At 36.2% G+C, this 14,502-nt stretch overlaps 1 protein-coding gene across 2 annotated transcripts in view; it reads left to right on the plus strand.

Annotated features, from left to right (window-relative positions):
- The window catches only part of VPS50 (VPS50 subunit of EARP/GARPII complex), a 132,981-nt gene extending 119,265 nt beyond the window's left edge, over positions 1-13,716 (plus strand). For both annotated transcript variants that reach the window (XM_041727498.1, XM_041727497.1), the window contains exons 23-28: positions 2,130-2,278; positions 3,287-3,383; positions 4,473-4,631; positions 8,586-8,707; positions 10,499-10,688; positions 13,005-13,716. In XM_041727498.1, coding sequence (XP_041583432.1) covers positions 2,130-2,278; positions 3,287-3,383; positions 4,473-4,631; positions 8,586-8,707; positions 10,499-10,688; positions 13,005-13,124 — 837 coding nt within the window. In that variant the 3' untranslated portion in view covers positions 13,125-13,716. The remainder of the gene's footprint in view (positions 1-2,129; positions 2,279-3,286; positions 3,384-4,472; positions 4,632-8,585; positions 8,708-10,498; positions 10,689-13,004) is intronic.
- The last annotated feature ends 786 nt before the right edge of the window (positions 13,717-14,502 follow it).

A 14,502-nucleotide genomic window follows, 5' to 3' on the forward strand; every position in this document is an offset into this window, starting at 1 on the left:
TAGGAGAAAACTAGGAGGGTATGTACTCTGGAAACTAAGCAAAGGAAGTTTTTCGAGAATAGCCATGTGGAATGCTACAGTAGGTTAAATAAAATGGGTAATCAGAATTAACAATTGGACTTGGCCATAGAATGCCACTGAGGACCTTGATAAATGTTTCTTTGGAATAGGGCAGATGAAAGCCTGACTGGAATGTGCTTGAAAGAGACTAATAGGGGAAAGTAAAGACTCTTTTATCATATCCATCATTTGAACTATATGATGGCCTGCCAATGCCAGAAGGCATGCCTAAGTCTTGAGGTATAAAGATGATGAAATTGATCTCAACCCTCCCAAGAACTCAGAGAGAGGTGGAGGGATCAGGAAGCAACTGACAAAGTGCACTTTATGCCCTATAAAGACATAGGTACATGTGTAGGTAGCATTAACGCATTAACACAAGTAAGATACTAATTTTTGGGAGACTGAGAAAGCTATAGAAAGGAGGTGAATATGACCTCAGACTTAAAAAACGAGGAGTAGAGAGCTAGGCAGACAAGGAGCAGAGAGCTGATAAGAGTGTCAGTAAGATAGATATAACAGTAGTCCAATGCATTTAGACTCTAGGGGCATAGAAGATTGTCTGGAAATGAAGCTGGCAGGGTAGCTGGTATCACTGTAGAGGAGTAATATCATGGTGACAAGTTTAGACTTTTGTCCATAAGGGATGGATAATTAATTGAGACTTAAACTGGGGAGTGGTGTGATCATATCTTCATTTTAGAAGAACCACTTGGATGTTCTAGAAAGATCAGCCAGTGAACTGTGTGCAGAGTGAAGTAGAAATAGGAAAAGCCAGAGGGAAAAGTCTCAGTTCAGGGACTATTAGCCCTGTTAAGAATGCTGTGGGGCCTTGGTCCTGATGCTCCAGTGACAGGGGAAGAAACAAAGGAGAGGTGTGTGTTTAGGCATGATGAGGGTGGGGAGGCATGAATGATCCAGGGTTTCTAACTTGGGTGGTGTGGTAGATAGTGATTACATAACCACCAGCATTAAATGAAATAGCACAGGCAACCAGTTGGTACCAAACAGTATGAAATTTTGTGACATTGTGTGTGTGTGTGTGTGTGTGTGTGTGTGTGTGTGTATGCAGTAGAGGGTGATTATTTTCTGTTTTAGTAGAAGGAAGTAAATAATGGAGCAGTGACATTGATTAACTTGCATAGCTTCCTTATCTTGATTCTCCCTTAGAGAAAGTACAGTTCCCCAAAAAACTTTTAAATGCTAATTAAGTAATTAGAGATTGAAGAGAAATAATATCCTTAGTAGAAGATAGGATATAAAAATAAAAAAACTAAAGAAGAATAAAAGTATTTTCTAACTTGGAAGTTTTGCAATGTTTTAATTCCATTTTGCTAAATTTATAAACCTGTTATGCTTCCAGAGTCCTGTGCATTTGATGTCTTTTTCATTTATAAGGCAAGTGTTAGAGATGTGTGACTATGTAATTGATTTAAGAAATAATCTAGATTTACATTTTGTATACTTTTAGATTTGTCTGTATCCAATTTTTGTTCCACAGTTTTCTTGGAGGATCTTTTAAAGCTCAATGCACTGTGCTCTCCAGGCATCCCTTTCTTTTATTCTCATTAACCATTAGTAATGTGGCCCCAGACACCTACAATGCAGTTAGGTCAGTTTCAGTTTATAAGTGCATTCCAGTCCTGCCTTCTTGAGATTATACCAAAGTTACCTTGATTAAAGTGTGGATGTGAAATGGTTAATCACATCATAATTTTGGAATGTACCAGCTCAATCCTCCAGAGGCTGTCTCTCTTTTCTCATTTTCAGGTTCCTGAGGGGCATCTCACTATTGTTTCTATAAAACATCTGCCAATTCATAAAGATGGCTTGTGTTGGCCAATTCTAGGTCATGTGCAGATAATAACACGTGGAGCTGGATCGTTTTCACTTAGTATAAAAAGAAAATTTCCAGCAGTTAGAAAATATAAAAGAAGGAAAAGAAAAAAGAGAAACTAAATGTAATTAACATGTATGCCTAAAAGTGTTTTAATTATAGGTCCAGTTTTGCAAAACCACATGGTTTATTGCTATTAGATTTGATTTCAGGCTGTGTGTTGTATTTTCAGGAAGTTTCAGCTGATCCTACCGCCACCCTTACCGCAGCAGAAGAGAGAAAAGAGAAGGTACCAAGCCCACACCTCAGTCACCTAGTGGTTTTGACATCTGGGGATACGTTATATGGGCTGGCGGAAAGAGTGGTAGCCACAGAATCCTTGTAAGTTCTTAAAAACAGTTGTTTTGCCTTTAAGTATTTAAGAAAAGTTATAAAAGTAAGCATTGTAAAACTAGATTTCTAGCTTTATCCATCCTCCACTTCTGAGTGTCACTTAATGTATTTCTGAGGAGTATGTCCTAAAATAGATTACCAATCGATTTTTAAAACTGCATGGTTGGTTTTCAGTTACATATATGGAAGAAAGGAAATCTTTTAGGTTTCAGTCTTGGGCAACATGATCCATGCTTTAAAGTTAAAAGTTAAAAGAAAAAAACACACTATAGCATATTTTATATTTTCCTATTAAATTGTGATTCTGAAGAAACTAGTTACATTGTCAGTTTAGTGTTAAATATAGTCAGCCCTTGACATCAGCAAGAATGCTTCTTGACCTTTATTAAATCCTCCAATTTTTAATACGGGTGAAGCGCATGATCTTCCATAAAATGTAGTCCAGTAAACTTAAGAGCTTTTGTGTACATAACAAAACATAGGGAAAAACAGGGCAGCTGCTGGCAGTCCTCTGGGCAAATGACTTACACTCTTGCACACCAGCCTCCTGACCGGAAATTCACATGTATGTCTCAGCCAAGTTACGGTTGGTTGCATGAGGTTACTTATAAGAAATGCCAGATGTTAAATCTGTGAATTCAAGTATCTGTTCTCTATAATTTAATGGGATCCTTTACAGGAAATCTTTGTAAACAATACTGTTGTATTTCTTCTTCAGTCTTTCATGTGGTCTGTGCCCCTGTGTTGCCTGCAGAACAGCATAGCTCTGCACCGTGTGGTTCCCAGAGCAGTTGATTGGAAGTTACCCTTCTTCCACCTCTGCTCACATTCCGTTGTAGGTTGTAAATGAGCTACTACCAGATAGTTCACTCAAGTGGAAAAGAACTGTAATGGTTGAACTTTTGCTTAGAGATCTTAATGATTACTTATATAAAAGTATTGACAGGCTGTGGATCCTGCACTTTGCTCTCATGGTGGGTTATTTATTCCCTTTAGGGTATTCTTGGCTGAACAGTTTGAGTTCCTTCAGCCTCATCTGGATGCTGTGATGCCTGCAGTCAAAAAGCCCTTTCTCCAGCAGTTTTATTCTCAGGTCAGAGATACTCTTGGATGTCACTTCAGTTGTGAGCACATTATCTTGGGTTTTTTCACTAATGACCAGTCTCCAAATTCCAGGAGAATGATTAGAATGTGCTTATTCACTCATGAATTCTTGTATTAAATACTTCCTGAGTACCTTGCATAACTTTTAGTCTAATGAGAAAGAGAGAGAGAGAGAGAGAGAGAGAGAGAGAGAGAGAGAGAGAGAGAAAACCCATTAAAACTATTTACAATAAAAAAAAAACTATTTACAATAAAGTATGATAAGAGGAAAGAAACAGCAGCAGGGTATTTAATCTTGGCTGGAGAAGGAAGGGAGGTGTAGTCAGGAAAAGGTTGCCTAGAAAGACTGTCTAGAGGAGGGATATTTAAACCGGGCAGCCAGCTACATTGGTAATATATTCCAAACTAAGGGAATGGCTTCTGTGAAGACCAGCCAGTGAGCCAAAGCATGATGCATGTAAGTGGCTGAGGGGAAAAAAACTCTGATTGTCACAGCAGGGAAGAGGGCTAGTGGTGCTAGAGATGGCTGGAGTAATAAAGCAGGAGCCGCATGGTCATGGTGCTCTCAGCCAGGAGGTGGACTCTATTTTGAGAGTACTGGGAAGGTCCCAGAGGACCTGAAACAGTTTAAGTGGTGTGACAGTGTGTTTTAGAAAGAGTGGTTGGCAGCAGTAGATGGCAGGCCTCCAGGCAGGGAGACCGGCTTGAAGGATCCTACAGAAATATGGTTGAGAGATGATAAAATCTTTAGATGGGGCAGCTGGAATGGAAATGGAGAGAAGTAAAAAAAAAAAAAAAAAAAAAAAAACATGAGAAATATTTGCTCGTCTCTGAAAAATCCACGGTTCTTTTATTGTTATGCTATCAGTGGCCTCAAGTTGATTGTATGTCTAAAAATTATGTTTTTTGAGACCTTTGCCTAGAAATGAAAGTGTTTTCATAATTTAAATCTCAAGATATATAGTATATATATTTTATTTTAAGATGTGATGTATGCTAGAAATAGGCATAAAATATTTTTTATAAATTTGATACTTTTAGAAAATATTCGTCTTCCTTTCTGTGAAATTTATTTCAGACAGTTTCAACTGCCAGTGAACTACGCAAACCAATTTATTGGATCGTAGCCGGTAAAGCTATTGATTATGAACAGATGCTGCTCCTAATGGCTAATGTGAAGTGGGATGTAAAAGAAATTATGTCACAGCACAACATCTATGTAGATGCACTGCTAAAGGCAAGTATGCGAGAAAGGCCTTTGTTAAAGATGAGTCTACCAGGAAAACTATTCCTGTCATTGTACTTGCTCTCAAGTAGTAAGATTATAGTTATTACATCACTAACATCATGATATTAAAGCCCCTGAATTGGAACAGATTTGCTTTTTGAATTTTGTGTTCTTTAAGACCCAAGAAATTTTTTGTTTTTGCTCACTAATTTCCTGTCTTGAATTAGAGTTTGATTGGCATGTCTTGGCTGACTTTCATATTAAGTAATTTCAATAACGATGGCAATGATGACAAGAAGATATTTCTATTTATTAGAAGTTATATCTGTAGTTATATGGATTTATTAGCAAGAGACCAGGCCCCTGATGATTCGGTGTTGTTGTTGTTATTTCCAGAAATCACATTACTTTTGCAACGTGTCACGCAAAATTTTTGCATTTAAAACTCACATTTAAAAGTTTTCTGGGAAAAAATAAAATAAAATAAAAGTTTTCTGGGAAGAATTGTACATTTTTTTAATTATTTATGCATCAGGAGATATTTGTCGATCACCTGACACGTGCAATACACTGATCTAGGTGCTGACAGCATAGTTGTGAATTAAGGAACTTACATGCCCTCAAGGAATTTATGTGCCATTAGGGAAACAAGTTATGATAAAATATGTCAGATAATGAATAGTCCTGTGAACAAGTAAATAAGCAGCAGAAGAGGGATAGAGAGTGGCAGGGGGTGGGTTAGGGGCAATATTGTTTATTTACGTGTGGTCAGAAAAGGATTCTGATAAAGTGAGAGTTGGGTAGAGGCCCGAAGGAAGCCAGGAGATGAGCCATGTGTATGTCAGGTGAGGAAAGGGCATCTGAAGAGATGAAAACTGCTTTCAGAAAAGTCTTGTTTTTCATATTTGTCAGTGAAAAGAAAATTGGCCCTTCTTAAGATCCTGACTTTTATCTTGTTCACACAAACATTTTTACTTGCTTAGTCCAGGGCAACAGATGGTAGCTGGGGACACTTGCAAACCAATAAGCAAAGCCAAAGATCAAAACAGATATCAGGGGGCACCTGGGTGGCTCAGTGGTTAAGTATCCGCCTTTGACTCAGGTCATGATCCCGGAGTCTTGGGATTGAGTCCTGCATCAGGCTCCCTGCTTCTCCCTCTGCCTATGTCTCTGCCTCTCTCTGTGTCTCTCATGAATAAATAAATAAAATCTTAAAAGAAAAAAAAAAACAGCAGTGGAATTTATCTCTCTGCCTGGTACCTTTTTGAGCTCTGTGATGGAGACTGCGAGGTCGTCCCCGGACTGGGGAACTAAGGGTGGAAGATCAGTTAGCAGTGTCTAGGGGTTGGTGTCAGGTCTGAGGGGTGAGTGACAAAGGTGCTCTGTAATTGCCACCTTGGGAGAACTTTGATTTCTAGGACCCCCATGATATTTCAATTGGGAATTTTAATTTGGAATGTGATACAAATATAATTTATAAATAATCATGCATCTTTTTTTTAAAACAATTTTGTTTTTGAAAAGTTGATTTCATTTTTTAATGGCATGCTAACCATGGTCCTCATAGGGATGCAAGAAGAAAGATTTCTGCACTCAGTGAATATGTATTCTAAAGGAGCCTACTTGCTTTGGTTATTCTTTTTTTTTTTTTAAGATTTTATTTACTTGAGAGAGAGAGAGAGTGTGTGTGTGTGTGTGTGTGTGCACGCGGGGAAATGGAGAGAGAGAAAGAATCTCGAGCAGATTCTACACTGAGCTGGACGGAGCTTGATCCCACGACCCTGAGATATGACTGAGCCAAAACCAAAAGTCAGATGCTGAACCAATTTGAGCCACCCAGGTGCCCCTAGTTATTTTTAATTATAAGAAACATTAATATTGTAAGAAAGAACCAATGTTATTCAGATTATTAACATGAACCCAGTTTTTAGGAGTTTCAAACCTTCTTTCCTAAGAAAGCTTTTATATAACTTCTATTCATGCTATTACTTTTCCAAGTCTAAACCTTTAGGTAAAAAGCAATCTGCATTTGTTGGCCTCCAAAAATCTTAAGTAAAATGAAGTGTTTTTATTGTTCATTTAACAAGCATTCTTGAACATTTAATTTAGAAATGAGTAGGATGACATTGTTTACAGTTAGCATATAACTTTATATTTTTTAAAGATTTTATTTATTTGACAGAGAAAGAGAAAGTGAGACCATGAGTGAGAGGGAGGGGAAGAGGAAGAAAGAGAAGCAGGCTCCCCACTGACCCTGGGATCCTGACCTGAGCAGAAGGCAGATACTTAAGTGACTAAGCCACCCAGATGGTCCAGGATATAACTTTATTTTTAAAATATTAGTGGAAAATACTGAATCGTGACTGGAAATCTAAAGCAGAGTTTACTGCAGTGAAGCATAAATGCAATAGCAAATACTAGTGTTCTACTAGATTCATAACATGAAGAGGATAAAGATACTTATTTAACTTTGGTTTTCAAAAGTAAGCTTAGTGGACTTAAAATTCACTTTTTCATATAATTAAAAGCAATTAACTGTCAAAAATAAATCATCAAAAAATTGTGATTAGCAAAAGAGCAGAAGGATAATAAGTAATCATGTGGTAGCTTGAGTGGTGATGGTTATATTAGATTTTTTTCCCTCTGGTATGTTATTAGAGAATTTGAACACATATCAGTCTTGACTTGTTAAACATTGTGTAGCTGCTGTCCTGAGGAAACTAAAGAAAAAAATCTCATTTTTAAACCTATTAAATATATTTGAAATGTAGCTTTTTTTTTTTTTTAAAGATTTTACTTATTTATTCATAGACACAGAGAGAGAGGCAGAGACACAGGGAGAGGGAGAAGCAGGCTCCATGCAGGGAGCCCGATGCGGGACTTAATCCCAGGTCTCCAGGATCACACCCCAGGCTGCAGGCGGCACCAAACCACTGCACCACCAGGGCTGCCTGAAATGTATTGTTAAGGAAGGGTCAATAGCATTTACTTTTGTAAATGAATGTATTTAGATGATAATAGTCCAAAGAAACTAGAAGTACGTTTATTGAAGGGTAAACCATTTGCTTTCTTTCTTTTTTTTTTTTTTTTTTAAGATTTTATTTATTTATTCAGGAGAGACTCAGAGAGAGAGAGGCAGAGACACAAAAGCAGAGAGAGAAGCAGGCTCCATGCAGGGAGCCCGACACGGGACTTGATCCCTGGTATCCAGGATCACACCCTGGGTTGAAGGCAGCGCTAAATCGCTGAGCCACCTGGGCTGCCCTGCTTTCATGTAATTGTTAGAATTTGTCTAAGTTAGTTTCATATATTTTTATTTTTAGTGGAGTGGTATCATAAAAGTTACTAATAAGTAATAAAAATACTCAGTTTTCCTGTAGGAAACAGGAAGTATTTTGTTTTATTATTTCCTTTGTATTTAAAATTTGCAGCTATTATATGACTTTCAAATCATTCAGAATATAATAATACATTTACTTGTAAAGAGTGTTTAGGAAAGAGGATAATTTATCCAATTGTTCTCTGAGGAGTATAGCCTCAAATTACAAATGGTTCATGATTCACTCTGAGTTGAAAGCTTATCAAAATATTTCTTTAACCTGGGTTTCTTGAAGATAATTTTAAAGACATATTAGGTTATTAAGCTCTTTTAATCCATGCCGACAGTCATGGAAAAATTTGAGATGAAGAAGCATTTGAACATGTTAGCATTGTTTAATCTGTTAATGATATATATCTCCTTTGAGATGAAATGTAGTGTACTCTGTATCACAACATAGTTTATTCAATTTGATATACTTAAAAAAAAACCCTCTTCATTCTAAGTTCAAGTTATCTTTTGCATTCTCTTTGTTTTACTTGGTTTGATTCTGAGTCTTTCTAAATCTTTTTGTTTGCTGGTAAGATTGGAAAGCAATGTGACATAATTATATTCACATATGGCCATGATTTTTGTCTTCTTAGGAATTTGAGCAATTTAACAGGAGGTTAAATGAGGTTTCTAAGAGAGTTCGGATACCTCTGCCTGTGTCTAATATACTTTGGGAACACTGTATACGGCTGGCCAACAGAACTATTGTGGAAGGGTAAGTTTTCATGAAAGCATTATCTGAGTCTTCAATGATCAAGCATAATACATAGAAAACATTGCATGTTATCATTATTGGAGAGAATAGGTAGAGAAAGTCATAAATAGCAGACAATCCTGTAATAACTGAGGTTTGACTTTAGAATATAATTGAAGAACCCTTATACCCCAGTGTGCCTTCTCCATCTGAGCTTTCTTTTCTAGGTGGTTACCTAGAACCACCTAGTAGAGCAGTGTAGAAAGTAGCATCTCATGGTTATCTGAAAATTAAACTCATAATAGTTATTATTACCTAATAATATAATTATTATGATGATGATTATCCATGACATTTATTGAGCACCACGTGTCATTTACTGGATCAAATACCTCACAGGATTTTATCACTGAACCCTAACATAAACTCTTTGATGGAACCATTATTCTCTGTTTTTCTCAAGGAGAAAACCTTGCTTCAGAAAATCAAGGAGGTTAAATAACTTGTCTAAGTTCACATAGTTTTCCTACACCAAGAAGGTTTATGAACTTCTGATGGCAAAATCAGGCTTCATAACTACTGTCTGTTAGTGGTATCATTATATCATTCTAAACTGTATAAATCTTTCATATGTTGACTTTAAAGATCTATCAGTACTAATTTTCCCACTTACTCAGAGACTATGCTTACATCTAGAATATAAGAAAGCTTATAAAAGCTTGCTGGAGAGCAAGCTGCAGTCTCAAAGACTGTTCATAGTGGTCTGGAATTGCACATCAGTTGAATTTCCACATTGTTGTTTATTTGATTTCTTTTAAGCTCTTCTTTGATATAAAGAAGAAGGTATTAGAGAGTGGGGAGGTGAACAGTGACAAGCTGCCAACACTTTTGGCACTCTGTTTTGAAACCAACAGCGCTGTAAATCACAGAATGGCTCAGTGTCAATAGTCATGACTGAAAAGTATTTTTAATAAATTTGTTTAATAAAGTAGAAAAGTGAATAATGTTATATTTCTGTGCAAAACACTTTTTTATCAAAGAAGAAGAAGAAGCCTGATCACTTCAAATAATATGTGCTTTAGCTTCCTTGCAAATTTCCTTAGGGGAAGTGCCAAATTCTTAGGGTTGGATTCTCCATGTTTTGTATTATTGAAGGATTGAGGCACTGACTTATGAGTAATCACATGTCGTACTCTTAGGGTTAATACATTCTTATTACTACTCTATCCTGGAACACACAGTTTTCAGGAGTGTGGGGTGTCAGAATAAGTCTATAAAGTGTATGACAAGTTATGTATGTCCTTTTTTTGCTTATATGCTCACACGTTTCTTAGGTTTAGCTGACTGTTCCTGGGGGAATTACTGCATTTGTTTCCTCTGCATCCAGTAGTTACAATATTGAACAGTTTTATGAAACTAAGATTACTTTGGAGCGTTCATAGCTTAGTTCTTATAAATAAATCTTGGCAGCCAGATTTCCGGGAATACCAGTTTTACTTTTTTACAGATAATTATGTTAATTGACAGGGGGAGAGAACTGTAGAGCAGCCAAAAACTTAAGCAGTTAGTGGATCTCTTTGCTTTGCAAACGGGGAAGCTGAGGCCTCATTGGTAAAATGAGTGTGGAGTGCTGGGGCCCCAGCTGAACCCAGTCCTTCTAACACAAGACTCCTGTGCTCTTTTTTCCTATAATCCTCTCATTTCTGGAGAATCTATCGAGATATGGGTTAAAATAGAGTTTAAGTACCTACAGATTTCTTTTTCCATCCTATCATTTCTGTTTTTTTTAATTATTATTATTGTATATCTTAGATATGCCAACGTCAAGAAGTGTAGTAATGAGGGTCGTGCCCTGATGCAATTGGATTTTCAACAGTTTTTAATGAAACTTGAAAAACTAACAGATATTAGACCCATTCCTGATAAAGAATTTGTGGAGACATATATTAAAGCCTACTACCTAACTGAGAATGACATGGAACGCTGGATCAAAGAGCACAGGGTGAGAGCTGGAAAGCAGTCCGTTGGATTTCTATTCCTTTTCCTCTGTGCTGTTCTTGTCTGCTGTATTATATAATTCAAAATTGTGAGAGTGCAGTGTAAAGCAACAGCTGATTCTTTACCATATTTGCACTGTGTCTATGCAATGCCCTTTGCATAATCAAATCCTTTTGAGACCTCTCCAAACTGCAACAGTAATTATCTGAAAAGGTAGCCAGATCCTGAACTTTAGCTGTGTTTATCCTGCAGCTGTGTTGTGGGAAAAGCCTGGCATTGGTTAACATCAAGTCAAATTGAAGACAGCAACGTTGTCTTGTGATTGACAAGCTAATGTCTATTCTATAACTTAAATCTTATTGTCCTCAACAATGAATTGACATCATACTGACATGTATTAGTGATGATTAAGTGTATTAATATTAAAATAACTAAATTTAACTTCTTCCTGCATTAGATTTTACCTTGAGTATAGATGGGGTCATTTTTCTTCTGTGTAGATAATATAGATAAGTAGAGAAAAATATTATTTATTAAGTGTTATTTAAGATGCTGAATTTTTGGCATAGTTTAATGCAACATATTTCACCAGAGCATGCTCAATATGGGGAGCTTTCCTATATTATTGTTCTACTGTTTGTCTAGGTAAGGCAATATGTGGAGATAGAAAATGAAAATATGGCAAGTAAAAAAAAAAAGAAAAGAAAATATGGCAAGTATTAAAATTATCACCTAGTTTTATTCCTTCACTAACTCTAGTGATCACATTTACTTATGCTGTAAACATCATGGGTAAAAGCTAAGTAGATTGTTATTTCATCTGGGTAAGGAAATAAGGCATTATTTATATTTGCCTTATCAGCCTCATCCTATCTGATTTTAATACTCTAGAGAAATGAAATGAATATTAGCCTGAGTTTTGTGTAAATGTGCCCACTGTAGGTCAGTTCCAGATCCTTAGGAGCAAAGTAGAAATGTACATATTATTTTCAATGATTTTTATTAGTACATCAGAATTGAGAAAAATGTCATCCCTTTTAGTCCCATTGACTTTTGACATTTGAAAGCCAGAATACTAAACCAGGAACAGATGGACTGCTGAATGTTGCTGGAATCCATTTAGTAAAGTAAGCTGTAAACACTTGGAAGTCACTCCTGTGGAAGGGGTCTGGGGGAAAGAGGACAAGTAACCAAGGGGATTAAAGCATAGGTCTTAGACATATGTTATTTGATGCAAGAATGATCCCCATTTTTGAGTTTTTTCTCTTAATATAGTGAACCAAAATTTTTAGCTTAATATCTTATGAGAACTTTAACTGGTATTTGTAATTCAGTGAAATTTTTTTGGGAGCCGACTGCCCCCATCTTCTAAGACAGTGTCTAGCCCAGTGCTTGATGACAGTGGATACTTGTTAAATGCTGACTGATTAAGAGAATTTACTAGATGTTACCAGATGCTCTCAGAGCTCAGATACAGAAACTGAGTAGCTTGCTGAGTTTTTAAAATGAATTCTTTTTCATATTTTGAAATTGTCCGTTTAGTGGTTATAACTCCAATGACAACAGGTGACTTTTCTTATTAGATGGTAGTATAGAACTCCGTTTCCATATCTGAACCCTTGTTGTTCATCCTCCAGAACCAGATCAATATGCAAACCTTTCTGATAAATCCTTATTCATTCTTACCCTAGCAACTCGTTATCTGAAATTTGGGAAACCAAATAGATTTGTACAGCATAAAAGACATACAGTCTTAATTTTACTTACTAGCTACAATGGCAACATGAGGGTTTAAAAGCCAGTAACTTTCTGATCCTGGTTACTCTACTCATTTGTCATATCTTAGAAAAGTTGTTCTGTGGTTAGAGATTTTTTTCTTTTCGCCTGAAATGTTTGCAAAATGTAGAGTGCCAGAAAATAATTACTTAGTAGCATTTTAAAAATTTGAGAGGTCAGTATATTTTAATAACTTAATAAAGACTGCCACAGAAACAAGCATAAAGTGTCTGGTCTTAAAAGTAACAAAAGCATAGGCACTGCAGATTATTTTGCCATATTGAAGAAACTCTACTCCTTTCTGTTTCAAATGTGTCCTGCAGTGTCCTTATTACAGCTCAGTAAACAATTTGTCTTCCATGTCTCAAAGTATGATTTACCCTGCTTTTCACTGACTTGTAGTGCTCAGTCACTGTCCACTGAAAACTAAATATCTGCTTGTTCTTTTCTGTGCATTGGTCAAATATGTCTTTCAGTGTACTAAATTCGGATCTTTTTTTTTTTCTCTCCTCGCCCCCCCCCCCCCCCAATGTACCTCGAATAGGAATATTCAACGAAGCAGCTGACCAATCTGGTAAATGTTTGCCTGGGATCTCATATCAATAAGAAAGCAAGACAAAAACTCCTCGCTGCTATAGATGATATAGACAGACCCAAAAGATAATGAATACATTCTTCTTTCTCAATGGCATTGATCTTCTCTCAACACATATGACATGAAAGCCAGTTTTCATGCACTCTTGACTATTGTCTGCTAAGAAATCTTTGTGCATGTACTTTCCAACTGGAAAGTGGAAAACACTGAAATTTGTGTGGTGTTCTGAAATGACTTTTATATGCTCTGGTCCTTCTCTTCAACTCTTAAGTCTCATTTGTTGTATTATTTTTCTGAAAGTATATTATTGCCTTGTCATAACTATTGTTCTGTGACTACAATTACACATTTTACTGAGGAATATACTGTAAGTATATGATTAGTGATAATAATACATCCATGGGCAGTTTTTGGAGAATGAATTTATGTTGATATTTTTTGCCCTCTCTACTTGGTTCTTAATATATAAATGAGAGGGTTTATGTATAGCATCTCTTAATTATGAGCTCTGCATGAGAATTGAAAAGTATACATAAGCAAAATAGTTGAAAAATCAGTATGTTCTCTGTGTTTTTAAATGTCAGAGTTTATGTTGGGGTTAATTTGGTTATAACAGTGATCATAAATGATGAAATTGAATAAATATTATACTCTAACATGATCTGCCTATGTGAGACTGAATTTTGATATTTTTCCACAGTAAGCAGAGTTTATGAAACTGTAATGGAATTTTTTGTTGTGTTCTAATTTTAATGATCTTATGTCCTGGTACCAGTGGTGAAAAGTAGTTTCGTCTATCTTTTCAGAGCCTGAGTAGCACCTAGAATAGTGATTATAGGATTTTTTTTTCCTTTTTCTTTTCTCTTTTCTTTTTTCTTTCTTTCTCCTTTCTTTCTTAGTTCCTTCCTTCCTTCCTTCCTTCCTTCCTTCCTTCCTTCCTTCCTTTTTAAAATGTGGGACATTTTTTCACATAAGCGTTGCTCTCTTTGAATTCTGCTTTTATCTTAGGACAGGAAAACCTGGTTTAGCTGACTTAGGGAAAGAACTGATAATAGTCAAGCATAAGTTTATGATCATATATTCACCTTACTTAGATATCTGCTTTGTATCACAGACGTAAAATAATGTGAGCTAGCAAGGAATAAACTTTGGAACTCAGTTAATTAGTTTTTAGTAACTGTGTACTTTGCTTTGAAACCAGAGATCTATCAACATATATGACATAAAAGTCAGTTTCCCATGCACTCCTGCCAACTGTCTGATAAGGAATTTTTTGCATGTTCTTTGTTACTGGAGGGTAGAAGACTCTTAAATTTGTGTGGTATTGGTACAGGTTTACTGGGTATGACCTGTAACATGAATAGCTCACAGAATTCTGAAGCATCATCTCATGAGAAACAGGCCTTGTGTCCTCTGTGAGTCTTCCTATCACAGGAACTGAGATGCT

Source organism: Vulpes lagopus, chromosome 13 (genome assembly GCF_018345385.1).
Source record: "Vulpes lagopus strain Blue_001 chromosome 13, ASM1834538v1, whole genome shotgun sequence".
Classification (NCBI taxonomy): Eukaryota; Metazoa; Chordata; class Mammalia; order Carnivora; family Canidae; genus Vulpes; species Vulpes lagopus.